The sequence below is a fragment of the Synchiropus splendidus genome, chromosome 12 (genome assembly GCF_027744825.2).
Source record: "Synchiropus splendidus isolate RoL2022-P1 chromosome 12, RoL_Sspl_1.0, whole genome shotgun sequence".
NCBI lineage: Eukaryota > Metazoa > Chordata > Actinopteri > Syngnathiformes > Callionymidae > Synchiropus > Synchiropus splendidus.
In genome coordinates, this window is record NC_071345.1 from 7,403,941 (window position 1) to 7,418,304 (window position 14,364).

At 44.2% G+C, this 14,364-nt stretch overlaps 1 protein-coding gene across 1 annotated transcript; it reads left to right on the forward strand.

Moving 5' to 3' along the window:
• The first annotated feature begins 953 nt into the window (after positions 1-953).
• LOC128768455 (G-protein coupled receptor 6) lies at positions 954-4,654 on the forward strand. Its single transcript, XM_053881345.1, has 2 exons — positions 954-2,654; positions 3,430-4,654. Exon 2 carries the CDS (start codon positions 3,450-3,452, stop codon positions 4,449-4,451), a length of 1,002 nt encoding a protein of 333 aa, XP_053737320.1. The 5' UTR covers positions 954-2,654; positions 3,430-3,449; the 3' UTR covers positions 4,452-4,654.
• Positions 4,655-14,364: the final 9,710 nt, after the last annotated feature.

Here is a 14,364-nt window from a genome sequence, read left to right on the forward strand (position 1 = left end):
ATGAAAGGGTCCAGCTATCAGCGTCTGCGGTCGGATCCCAAACGCTCCTGTTTGTGCTCCCGATTCATGTGTCGGCGTATTCCTGGTTTTCACATGAGTCACTAGGCACTTCATGTGACCACTTAGCTAATGTATGAAGACGCCCTCCTCCTCCCCTCGCGCTCAGCCCTCCTGCCTTGAAAGCTGCAGTTGCCTGGAGACCGCTAACTAGTTACCGTATTTCTGTGATGCATTTACTCACCAGTTTATATCAAGTGTTTTTTAAAAAGCCGAGCACGTGAAGCGTTTAGACGGCGACTTGTTTACCGTTTGATTTTGGATGTACAGTTGCACTTGTTTTCAAGCTCATTGTTCATTCACTTGCTCTCACCTGGACCGTGTGATCCTGTGTGTTCAAGCCGGGGTGGCATTGTTGATCCCGTTTTACTGGACGGGCCTGTTCGGCGGAGGCTTGTTTCGGAAACTCCCCTTTCGTACGTTCATCCTGTCCAACATGGAGTCAGAAGTTATTGAAGCTCCTTCACTCGCTGCCTTTGGGAGGAAACCAGAGAGCCCCACCTACTGAACCACCTGAGGCTGACGCACCACCGTGCTGCTGTGGAGGCTGCTCCTGCAACTGAACCAAGATGGCGTCTGGTGACGGCTGCTTTCTAGCTAGCAAGGGAAAACAGTGAAAACATTGCCCAAAAAAATCCGATTTTTTTTTTTTTTTGGCCGCTTCCAACCTACAGAGACACAGAGAGACACAGATAGTGTTTTAACACGACTCAAGCACAGGTGTCCAATTCAAGGTACCGGTGCCAAATTTGGCCGCCTGCTCATTTCATGTGGCCTCTAGTCTCCGAATGAGATTAAATTTTAAGCGCACTGAAACCGTCTGGTCTCAGATAAGATGGAATATTCCTATGATCAAAAGGGATGCAGATGGACGGGAGTTTGATGGAAGAAGGGGCAGCAGTTTGTACTTCTAGAAGAAAAAACTTCTTGTGTTGTGAGGTTGAGTCGGTGGTGATGGTTTAGCACTGGCACTGACCACTGTTGAGACTGAAGTCACATGACTCTTGTGCCAGCTGTAGCCCCTGCCACAAAGAGAAATTTGCTCGGCTCATCGCCTGTGATAACCTGAAGTGGTTGGAGGCACTCATGCTACCCATAATGCACTGCAACTATCATAACAGTTCTATGAGCCAACTTGTGTTTAGTTTCAGACTTGCAACCCTAAGTGTTGCTTATGAGCTCAAGAAGAAGCTCAACCTTTGAGTCTTCAGTCAGCCTTCCTCTGCCAGGTGACCATCATGAATCACCATTCCACACCTGTGGACCATCACAACACACGACAGTTGAGGGTAACCGTCGCCACTCCTCCACCACTGTGTCGCCAGACTTCTGCAGCTGCAAATGTGGATTAAAATAACCTCTTTGAAAATGTCACTCGACCTGCGCAAACTTTGATCACAACGTGACACCGGCTCACTGTGAGACAGTCATGTGACTCCAAGCACTTAAATTCAGCTGCAGCAGCAGAGTTCGCCCAGGCTTCCGTGTCCTCCTCATCCTGAAATCTGTAGGCGGAACAATGTCAGTTCAGGCAACACTGCTCCCCGTGTGGCAGGTCACCACGGCAACCCGGTGTTTATCAGGCGGCAGCTCGGCCTGGTCTCTACCGCTGCCTTGTTTTGTGAGGAATGCAAATAAAGGTCGTCCAAGACAAGCCAGGTTGTCAGTCTATACCGACCCACTTCAATTGTGTGCAGATGTGGGAAAGAGTGTAGTAGAAGGCTGTAGTTCCGAAGTCTGAGACCACGAATCTGTGTTTCCAGAGCTGTCACCATCACCATCTTCTTCACCTCAACAGTGTGTGTTGTGTGAGCAAGTTCTGAGACTCTACTGCCACCTGCTGCCCCGCTGAGCTCACTGGCACCAAGGCTTTTCCTCTTGCTAAAGAAGCTAAAGAACACAATGGAGGTCTGCAATCTCGTCTTCACACAGCTTCATGTGGACCCTGGCAAATGCAGTCACCTTCTCAAAGACGGCAGGGACAAACCCAACACATGCTCATACATAAACACTGGCTTATTGTTTGACTTACACGCAACACTTCATAGATTGAAGACTCACACGCGCAGTGACCATGTGACACGCACACCACTCTAATGCTTCAGTTGCTCATGAAGGTTAAACACACTTTATTGCTGATGGAAATAACAAATGCTTCTCCACAACAAAGCTGTCTTGATAAAAAAGTGGAGACCGTGTTCCCCCTCTGACTGGCGAGAACCTCGAGCTTGTCTCCTCTGAGGTACAGAGAGAAGCCCCTTCCCTTTAATATCTCCTCATCTCTCTCTCTCTCTTTCGCTCTGTGTCTGACGTCACTGGAGTATAAATCCCTCCGTGTGTGTTTGCGCTCTCTCCTCCTCCTCCTCCTTCTCCTCCTCCTCCCCTCCTCTTCCTCCTTCATCATCATCAGCCCCTCTCTGAGCCGCTCGCTGGTCACTGCTCCACAGCAGCCGAGCCTGGGAGTCTGACCCATGACTGGACCGGACCGCAGGATCAGGGGCTTCGCCTGAGAAGGTCTGGAACTGGCGGGCGAATCCCAGGACGAGGCTGGAACTTCTCCGAAAAACACAACGCGACTCAGTCCGGTTTCCACGGAGGTGAGAAGCTTCCACTTTTTTCAGTGTCTGTGTGCGATGTTTTGGTGTTATTCAAGTATGAAATGGGCGCTTTCCTGTCGCCACATCCTTCAGAAACCGTTCAGATGCGGTCCGACTTTCAGCACCGCGGACAGCTCCAAGCGCGCTACTCACTTTTTCAAAGTTCAGAACCCTCTTAAACATGTACGCGTCTTTTAGCCACTCTTTGTCCACGCACTCGCAGCAGCTAAATGAATAAGTAGTGTTTGCAACTTGTGACTGTTTTTATGTGTAGAATGAACAACTCTGTAGCCTGTATATTGTGTTGCTTTTTATTGTCTTTTTGTGGTCTTGCTTTTCATGAACCCCTTTTTGTCTGTTTTGTTTCAGATTTTTCTTTCTTTCTTTTTTCTTTTTCTTCATGTCTTGTCTTATCTTTCCTAATAGTTGTATTTCATGCTTTTTCCTTTGTTTTGTTGTTCCCTCTCATTGACTCCATGTCGTTTCTTATCCCCACATTCTTTTCTCTCGCCACTTCTTTTCTTCAACTTTTTTTCCCACTGACTTTGGTGTCCATTCTTCTCCTTGCTTTCCCCTCCTGTTTTCCTACTGTGTCTCCTTCAGCCACACAGGTATCTTGTGTCTTGTTTTCTCTTTATTTCCAGTCTGTGTCCTTGATATATCTTTCTATTTCATCCTTGTTCTTGCATCTAGTCTCACGTTCCTCCGCTCCACACCTGTAGACCTTGGCTCGAGAACGTGTGCATGATGACTAAGCTGCTTTCCGTCTCTGCAGGAGAAAGACAGAGTGGAGCAATGAATCTGTCCATGGGGATGAACGACTCCTCCATGACTCCTCTGCCCGGAGACTTGCTCCCGTGGATGGAGTCTCCAGAGCAAAACGGCAGCGTGGCGTTCTCCACCGCTGCTGGCGACGTTCCCATGAACCCCTGGGACATCATGCTGTGCATGTCCGGCACCGTCATCGCCTGTGAGAACGCCATCGTGGTGGCCATCATCTTCTACACGCCCACGCTGCGGGCACCCATGTTTGTCCTGATCGGGAGCCTGGCCACGGCAGACCTGCTGGCCGGGATGGGACTGATCCTGAACTTCGTGTTCCAGTATGTGATCTCCTCGGAGACCATCAGCCTCATCACTGTGGGCTTCCTGGTGGCGTCCTTCACGGCGTCCATCAGCAGCCTCCTGTCCATCACCGTCGACCGCTACTTCTCCCTCTACAACGCCCTCACCTACTTCTCGGAAAAGACGCTGCAGTACGTGCACCTGATGCTGCTGGGCACCTGGGGGGTGTCTCTGTTCCTGGGCCTGCTCCCGGTGCTCGGCTGGAACTGCCTTAGCGAGCCGGCCTCTTGCAGCATTGTCAAGCCCTTGACCCGAAGCAACCTGGCGCTGCTGGCGACCTCCTTCTTCGCCATCTTTGTGCTGATGCTAACCCTCTACTTCAAGATCTGCAAGATCGTGTGCCGCCACGCCCACCAGATCGCCCTCCAGCAGCACTTTTTCGCCACTTCTCACTACGTCGCCACCAAGAAAGGGGTGTCCACGCTGGCTATCATTCTGGGAACCTTTGGCGCCAGCTGGCTTCCCTTCGCCATCTACTGCCTGGTGGGCGAGCGGGATTATCCGCCGGTGTACACGTACGCCACGCTGCTGCCGGCCACCTACAACTCCATGATCAACCCCATCATCTACGCCTACAGGAACGCCGAGATCCAGCGCTCCATCTACATGCTCCTGTGCGGCTGTTTTCACGCCAAGGGCTCGTATCGGTCCAGGTCGCCCAGCGAGGTCTGAACCGCCTCGGCCTTCTGACAATCTGCCGAGAGAAGCGAATGTCGTACGAACAGTCTCTGCACTTTAGGGGAAATGCTGTGAACACCGCGCGACAAAAGACTCTGCTCACCTGTGAATGTAAATTTTAATGGGAAGAAATGGAAAACTTGCACTTTATTTATTTATTTTTCTTATGTTGGGAAATGCCAAAGCAGTATTGTAACATTCCAGATTGTGTATTCAACGTGAACTAGTAAGTACTGTGTGCAACATTTCTATTTTGTATCGTGTTTGTCATTGTCGCCCATTTTCTACACAGAGAATAAAGTGTTTCAATTCATGCTTTCCTCCCTTTATTGTGTCTCTGTGTTAATGTCTGATCTTATGTGTGTTTGTGTGTCAGTGCTTTTATTTGGAACTCCACAAGGAATCAGAAAATCACATTTCTGCCTTTTATTGGATGAGTGTTCGTCGAAGCAACACGTATGGTGCGTGTAGGCATTATATCACCACACACATGTTGGTTGCCATGCATGGCGTGCGTGTCCGTGTGCGCCAGTGAGTATCTCAATGTTTGTCGGCCTGTGCTCCCATCAGTGCTTCACTTTGTCAGATGGTCACATGTTTGTCCACATTTCAGCGGTCAACGTTGGTGGTTGGTCAACATGCTTGTGTGTCTGTGTCAGGTGTGTGTGTTAGCAGCGTGTACTTGTACCTCTCGATGTGAGGGACGTGAGTGTTTAGATTTTTGCGTTGCTTTGTTTTATTTTAAGCACTTGAAGATATGTGCGTGTGTGCGTGTCTGAGAGAGAGAGAGAGACTGGCAGGAGGGTATCAGTCAAGATGTTCCCTGACAGCCACCAGCGTTTATAGCTAACTGCCTGTCCACATGTGTGCAGGCAAGTGTGTGTGTCTAAGTCATGTTTTATTCAAGTCTCTCTTTAGTTGAACCCTGGAAAGCAGGTGTGTGTGTGTGTGTGTGTGTGTGTGTGTGTGTGTGTGTGTGCATGTTTTGCCATACTTGTGAGTCCCAAGTCTTGACAAGCCACCATCTTGTGAGGACATTTTCCAGCGTCAGTAAAAGTAGTTTATTATAATAAGGTGTAAGTGTGCTTCAGAGCCCTGGTTAAGGTCAGCCATGTGTTTTGGATGGTGAAGTTAAGGGTGATAGGTCCTCAAAAAAAACAACGGAACATAGGGTGAGAGGCTGGGGAAAGGGTTATGGCAATGAGAAACATTTGTGTGTGTGTGTGTGTGTTTAGCCTTATCTGTCCTAGTGAGGGAAAACACCACCTTTTGGGGCCCTAATGTCTTCTCGGGACCCTTTTCCTGGACCCCATAAGGCAGGCCTGGCCAACCCGTGGCTCCCGAGCCACATGCAGCTCTTTTCCCAGTTTCATGCGGCTCTTCACCAAACTTTGTCATTCCCTAAACTAAACATATGGCATGTGTTTCACCTGTTATTCATTGTCCTTACATATTTGTAGGATGTGGCTCTTTTCAGCAACAAAGTAAAACAATGTGGCTCTTAGCCTCTGACTGGTTGGCCACCCCTGCCATAAGGTCAAGCCACAATTTGAGGATAAAGTCATCAAAATAACTAGGCCAGGTTGAAGTGCTGTTCAGAGTCCTGGTTCAGTTTAGCCATTTGTTTCAGGTGGTTGAGTTAAGGAGAGGGACAGCCGGTCCCCACAAGGTTAGGTCTCACAAGCTTCAAAATAACTTGGTCATAATGACTGATCCATTGTGTTTTGGGTGGCTCAGTTTAGGGTGAGAGGCTGGGGAGAGACACGTGTGTTGGGAGTTGTGAGAATAGGAGGGAAATAAAGGAGTCCGTCACAAACAGATGAATGGAAGTGGTTGCTGCATTGATAAGATAATGGCAGCAGAGAAAATGAGCATCTCCCATCAGTTATTATGATCCAGCTGCTGGCACGTGTGCACGTGTGTGTGCGCGCGGACACGCGTACGCGTGCGACCCAGAGACGATAACAAGTCTGTCAGCCGAGTAGTAAAGTCTGTGAATGAAGCGGGCGGCAAACACAGCCGTTTATCTGCCCACTGTTTAAACAGCAGCCGCCCAGAGGCGTCAAAGTAACTTTCACTCCGAGCTGCGGCATCATCTCTCGCTGGCAACATGATGATGTAACCTGAGCAAACACCAGTGGAGCCGTGGAAGTTGTGCCACAGTCTACCTGCCGAGGAGAGTCTGCCATCCTTCCCTCTGGAGAGGCTCCATCTGATGGCTCCTTTGTTGCCTCCTGTTACCTAACCTTAACTTGGTCTCACTCGGAACATCTTGAACTGGAAGGAAACCTTGTGAGCTGCCTGTGGAAACCTGTAAGCAGAGTCCTATCGAAGAGAGCAGTCAGTGCCGCTGTGTTCCCTGAATGTTCTGAGCAAAAGAGACGAGTTTGAGGTTCATTCTGCCATCCCCACCGATGTGAGACCATGGACCACAAGAGCGTGTTCTTCCTCCTCCTGGAGAAGTCAAGCGTCCCTTCAAGCATCAGTCGGTCTGGCTGGAGCGTACACTGGGGCAAAGGTGAGGAGGCGGCTGCTGACAGCTAATGGACCGCTGTTTGTTCTTCTTGTTTTCGTCCAGCGCCTCAACAGATGTTGCTTTCAGGCGACACGTTTGAGTGAAATGTGCCCAAACAGAAGAAAAGTTCTGGGACAAACTGCAGCCGACTGCTTAGCTTAGCTTATCTTAGTTTAGCTTATCTTAGTTTAGCTTATCTTAGTTTAGCTTATTTTAGCTTATCTTAGTTTAGCTTTGTTTATCTTAGCTAATCTTAGTTTAGCATAGTTTTTCTTAGCTTAGTTTATCTTAGTTTAGCTTAGTTTATCTTAGCTTAGTTTAGCTTAGTTTAGCTTAGTTTATCTTAGCTTAGTTTAGCTTAGCTTAGCTTAGCTTAGTTTAGCTTATTTTAGCTTAGCTTATCTTAGTTTATCTTAGCTAATCTTAGTTTAGCATAGTTTTTCTTATCTTATTTTATCTTATCTTAGTTTAGCTTAGTTTATTTTAGCTAATCTTAGTTTAGCATAGTTTTTCTTAGCTTATTTTATCTTATCTTAGTTTAGCTTAGTTTATCTTAGCTTAGCTTACCTTAGTTTAGCATAGTTTTTCTTAGCTTATTTTATCTTATCTTAGTTTATCTTATCTTAGATTATCTTAGTTTAGATTAGTTTATTTTAGCTTAGCTTATCTTAGTTTAACTTAGTTTATCTTAGCGTATCTTATTTAATCTTAGCTTATTTTAGCTTACCTTAGTTTAGCTTAGTTTATCATAGCTTATTTTAGCTTACCTTAGTTTAGCTTAGTTTATCTTAGCTTAGCTTATCTTAGTTTAGCTTAGTTTATTGTAGCTTATATTAGCTTAGCGTTTTTGCTAAGTTCAGCCATTTCCGTTTCCCCAACAGAAACAATATAATAAACATCTTCTCTATAACGTTGTTTTCACCTTCTAATCTATTATATTTTAACATCAGCTACTGTTAGACTGAGATTTAGTGAATATGGATGTGTTTCAAGCACGTTGTTTAGAACTTTTATTGACTGTGTGCTGCCCTTTATCGCAATGAAAACATACATTGTTCATTGATTTTCTCCTCATTCCTTTCATGTGGCCTCGGAGCTTCATTATTAATTCAACAAAATGGTTCATTGTGCCGCATAATTCATCGCTGGTTGTTGACTCATTCATGTGTTCAGTTGTCAGTGTTGGCGTCAGGCTCATCATCAGCTCATTTGGTTTCTTCACCCAGAGATTTCCTGTTTGCAGACCTGGTTATTAAAACGCCTCTCACCGCTCCACACTTCCACAAATCTGCTCTGGATGCAACCGAGCGCTGACATGTGTTTCCCGCTGGTCTCAGGGGCTCAGGGTGACATTTCACTGTGGCCAACAAGAACAGGGGAGGAATTGACTGTGATAGAACCAGAGAAGGCGGCCGCTGCATTACGTAACGTTTGATCGCTGCGGAGCGGAGCGGCTCCTCGGAAATGATCGAAGTACACAGGCCGCCGATTCCTCATTAATACTATTAGTCACGGCGCCAACTGCTGTCCATGGCAGCATCATCATAACTGACTTATGCACAAAGATCATGCTCCATCACTCGCACGAGGAGTCCAGCATATGTGCTGTACTGCACCATTGTACACCATACTATACTGTACTGTGTGGTATGTCTTTGTACTGCGCTGCACTCAACAATACACGATACTCCACTGTATGTCCTACGCTACACTATAGCATCATACTATGATATAGTCTACTGTAAAATGTATAAAAAGTACACTGTATTACACTATGCTGTTGTTTACTATATTGAACTGAACTAAATTGTGCTATTACTGAGTCAAAGTGAAACTAGTTAGCATTGGTGTTTTAGCACTAGTGTGTTAGCACAGGTGTGTTAGCATTGGTGTGTTAGCACTGGTGTGTTACCATTGGTGTGTTGGCACCGGTGTGTTAACATTGGTGTGTTGGCACTGGTGTGTTAGCATTGGTGTGTTAGGATTTTTGTGTTAGCATTGGTGTGGTAACACTGGTGTGTTAGCACTGGTGTGTTAGCATTGGTGTGTTAGCACTCATGTGCTAGCATTAGTGTGTTAGCACTGGTGTGTTAGCATATATGTGTTAGCATTGTGTGTTAGCACTGGTGTGTTATTATTATCTCTCATCATTATTATGTCTCTCTCTCTCTCGCTCTCTCTCTCTCTCTATATATATATATATATATATTTTTTTTTTTTTTTTTTTTTTTTTTTTTTTTTTTTGCTTTGGTGTTTTCATTGTTTTTTGGTTGTTTCATTTTGTATATTTTGTCATTTGTATTGTACTCTTTGTTTCCCATTTTATTTATTTAAAAAAATTGCGATTATAAAATAAAATAATGAAAAAGCAGAGAAAATACCAAAAATAATTGAAACCAGAAAGAGGGATCAGGCAAGTGTTCATCCATCCAGCTTCCAGTGATCATGACTTTTGATGTCATGAGGGAAATAATCCCAATCCTGTTGATGCTTCTTCACATAGCCAGATATCGAGAATCTGATCTCCCCCAAATAAAATCAAGAAATCCAATCATCATCTAAGCCAGAGGTCTCGAACTGGTCCTCCAGGGGCCAGTGCAGGATTTTGTCCAACCGGTCGGGCACACGTGGGTCAGGTGTCAGCTGGGACAAGCCGCACCAGGCTGCCGGTCAACTGACTGAAGACTTCTGACTGGTGGAAAAAAACAAGTATCCTGCCCTTTGTGGATGAGTGTGACACCCTGGATTGAAGAGGACTGAACCTCCTGTGTCACCTTCAGCCACAGCCACAGGGTGAAGTCACCTGCTATGCTCACAGCCCTGGTCACTCTGATCTCCCTGATCACATCTGCGTCTACAGTTACATTTGGAATTGTCACTTTGCTCATCATGAGCAGCTTCACACAGAAGCAAAAGTAGTCCAACAGTTGTGAATGGATGTGGAACTGTGGCCCCCTGAAACTGTCCACCGTCCAACTCCTCCTTATGAAGCACTCACAAGTCTGATCTGATCTGTCCAGGTGGACATGGGACTGGCCTCCTGATTGAACGACCTGCCGCCTGCTGAGAGCTGAAGGTGCTTGTCGATCCCCACGTCTCCTCCTTCATCAGTGTCATCTTTGATGTGAGCGAACCTCGCTCCATCAAGGACCCCGCCCTCACATGCCGCGCGCTGGTGGCAATCTTGCACCTTGTGAATCCTTGTGTTCGCGAGGCTCATAGCCAGACTCTTCCAGCCCAGACTGTGGGTAGGTGGGTGTGAACGCATGTGCTGCCTGCCTGCTGAAATGTGTTGCTGTGAGGATCCTCAAGTTTCTGCACGTGACACAGACAGTGGGCCGCAGCCAGCCGCAGGGAAGTCCACCACCAGAGAGCTTCTGTTTTCCTAGGACCTCGAAACCATCTCAAACCTGTGGCACATTGAAATTTAGGCCAGTTAAAGGCTTGGTTTATTAGATGCTGAGAACTCGGTGCGAGACCAATGCAGCATGAGCGAAAACTGTATTTTTGTTAAGACATTTTTTAATAGGACAGATAATGATCAATATCATTATTCAGTTCAATATCATGGAATCATTTGTTGGACTAAAAAGTTATCTATAGAGAAAGCTAATTTATTTAAAAAAAATAAAGAAGAAAGAAGTTAAAATATGCTAAATAAGTCCATAATAATGTGGTAAAAAAATAAATTAATTAATTAAAAAAAAAAAAAAAAAAAAAAAATATATATATATATATATATATATTTTTTTTTATTTTATTTTTTTTTATTTTATTTTTTTTTTTAACAAAAGCAAACAAAAGCATCTGTTTGCTCAGGGATGTTTTTCACTACACAATGGCCAGGGTTTCCACTACTCTGAATGAACTTGAAATTCTTATAGAATTGAAATTCTTATGCAAATATTTTCAAGACATTAAAAGAGCCTTAGTTTAAATAAGGTGATATAAAAACTTGAATATAGCCACCATCGTAATTTACTGTGCTATTGTCAACTGATGCAACATAAATAATATTTTGTTGTTGAAAAAATAAATAAATAAATAATATATATATATATATATATATATATATATATAGTGCAATAAAAATGTGAGCTAAAATTAGGGCAAGTCTCTCATTGACTTCCAACATCTGGTTCATCAGGTCAAAGAAGGTCAAGGAAAATTAAAAAGTGTTCCAGTCAGGCGTTGACCCTCTGCAGTTTGACTTTTTCATCCTTGACATGAGCTGTCACCGAGACGTGGAAGGGTGGCAACGCAGAGTATCCATCATGTCTGACCTTTGATTTTGATCTAGACTCTGATGCTTCCTCCGACAGAGAGGCGGGTGTCCGTTGATGGGTGACATGGCGTGGACATCTGACAGTCACCTCGAGGTGAGAGGACGAGGGTGGAGCTCCAGCAGATGAAGTGTCAGCCTGGGAAATCCCACCCCCCTCCACACTGATGGCTCTGATTCACTCCTGGCAACAGATCCATCCTCGCTGCCGCCATCATTCTGAACCCATACGCATGTATGTTCATTGCAAACCTTTGAACACAGACGTTGAAACACGTTAAAGTGTCGATCCAACAACTCATAATTCAACAGCAACTCTTCTCAAGACGATCAACGTTTCACGGCCGTCCTGAGAACAAAACCTGGGCTGAAACAAACACTGACCTTCTCCGTCACTGAGTTATGAAACACCAGACTTATGTAAAGCCCAAATAAGTTTCAAGAAATTGATCCTTCTGGGCACCAAAATACCAAGATGTCAGGACCCATTACATAGCACAAAAGGCAGATGTGAGTTCAGCTACTGTCCTCAGTGAAATGCTACTTTGTCCTTTTAATGACCACTGATGCAAAATATAGATTTTTATTACATGAAATTGTGGATTGTTTTATACTTTATATATGTTTTTATTCACTTTTCTCAGTTCAAGTGAGAGGGAAAACAGAAAACATATCCTTTGAAGTATATATTATAAATATCATATTTCCATATATATATATATATATTTTCATCTCTTTCAACATTAATTTTGATCTTAAACTTTATTTAACAAACTTCTTGTGAACTTTATTAATAATAAGCCAACTGTAGCTTATGACAATGTAAGTCATGTATGTCAAATTTACTAAAGAAAAATGGACAAAAATACCCTTCATGCAAACTATTGAGAAAAATGGAAAAACAGAATGAAATAAACATAATAACACCATGACTAAATATCATAAACTAAAAATAATATATTTTATTTAAACTCCAAACAAGATGTGAGTAAATTACATTTATTTTCAAAACTGCTTCAACAGGTGCTTTCATGAACAGTTTTTACTGTTGGCGGGGACGGCATTACTTTCTTCTCCGTAGTTGGTAACTCAACGCTGTCAAGTCAATTCAGTGACAATTCTACTGCCACCATATGTGGCTAATGTATTAAAACTGAGCGTTTCGCGGCCGTAAAACAAAAAAAAATTGCGGCCCTCTAGGGGGCGGTCGTGACCCAACCATGGTTAAGAATCGCTGGCTTATGGAGAGCCAGTTATTGCTTATTTATTACAATAAAGCCACATTTGAAGAGAGTTAAAAGCAAAATAAACAACTGTACGCTTGTATTATGAAGCCTATCTCAGCATATGTGTTGCTATGCTAATTCGCTAACATGAAGATGCTAATGCAGAAAGAGCAAATGTATAAAACTTTTAAATACATTCAAGCCCAAAAATAATCCTTCCAGTAGCAGCAGGAATAACTTCGGGAAAAAAGAGTGAATTGAATAGCGTCATATTCTTTGTGAATCGGCGGAGAGAGAGATCAGCGTTTACTATCAAACAGATTGACACTTGACACTTGCAAAGCTGATGATTTCATTTCCATCTTGACCTGGCTGTTGTCTTCCAGGTCAAATTGACAAAAGGCGTGTCATTCGGGGCAGAGTTCTCTCAGCTGCGTCGTCACGACGGGGCCGATTTAGGCATAGCTGAGCTGCCACGTGTCAATAATGGTGTCATACTGACCCGCGGGAAGAGATGGGGGTTAAATGGCCGCCAGGCTTGACGCTGGCTTGTGTTCAAGGTAGAAGTTTCCCGCGGTGACGCTCCTCCTGAGCTGTAGCTTTCTGAATTGTGATGTTCAGGGAGCAGTAGCTCAGAGAGAGGTGGACCGCGGCTCCCACCCAGACATGAGTGTTGACAGTGGTCAGGCCTCCGTTGGGTTGCATAATTGTCTGTTGGTACATGTGTTAGCGTGGCTGGGCGGGTGAGTGAGTGAGTGAGCGAGTGTGTGTGTGGGTGAGCCGAGGCCTGTGTTTCTGGTAAACCAGTGTGTAGGAGGAGGCGCACACAAACAGTTATTCACAGGTCCGTCATGTCACACACGTCTTTCTCCCCTCAGAAATGTGCGCTGTTGTTTCTACGACAAAAACATGTCGCCGTTTCTGCGCTGCTTTCTCATTGTGGCCGTGTGCCGATCTAAATGGCTTTGGGAGCAGAGGGACAGCCTGACATGTTCCTTCACTTTAATGACTTCAATGATGCCGCAGACACCAGCCGCTGGTGATCAATCAATTAAGGGAGGCGCGAAAACACTGGCTTCTTTCGTGTGACTCTGGAGCACAGAGTCGTGTCGTCTCGTGGTTTAAACTTGAAACATTTGCATCCGCACATTTTTCTCCTCTTTTATTATTGTTTTTGTCTTTTTAAGATTAACTACTATTTATGGAGTTAATTCATTCAAGCTCGTATGTGTTGACCTTAACTGCATGATTTATTTCCCATTTATATTACTGCGAACAGATTGTTGCTCTGCTGTGAGCAGGCGTTTTCATGATATATATATATATATATATATATATATATATATATATATATATATATATATATATATACATACCCCATATCGGGGGAAAACTGACACAAACCAGACGTTTTGACTGCAAAAAACAACAACAAAAACACAATATACAATCGAATCACTGTCACAAATTCACTTTCATAAGACGCCAAAATATTTACTTACCTGCGTTTATAGGTTTAGTGGCCTCCAGAGCGCCCTCTTCTTAGGAACTACATTGTGCTACTGCCATCTGCTGACCGTTGGAGCTCATAAGACTCGGAATATTCAAAAGAATTATACTGTATTTGTTACGATTTTATATATATATATATATATAACATGCATGCAATTGTAATAATGACATAAACAATGAGGAGCATTCTTATGCCATCATTGGAAAGAAAATGTCCTGTGCAAAAAGTAAAACAACCTAATCTAAATGAATATAAATACACTCAATGGTCAATATTTTAGAGTCATATTCATGAATTGAAATATAACTGAAGATGGGCCGATGATTTAAAGGCAAAGAAACAAGGCCATACACGAAATGATGTTAGCATAA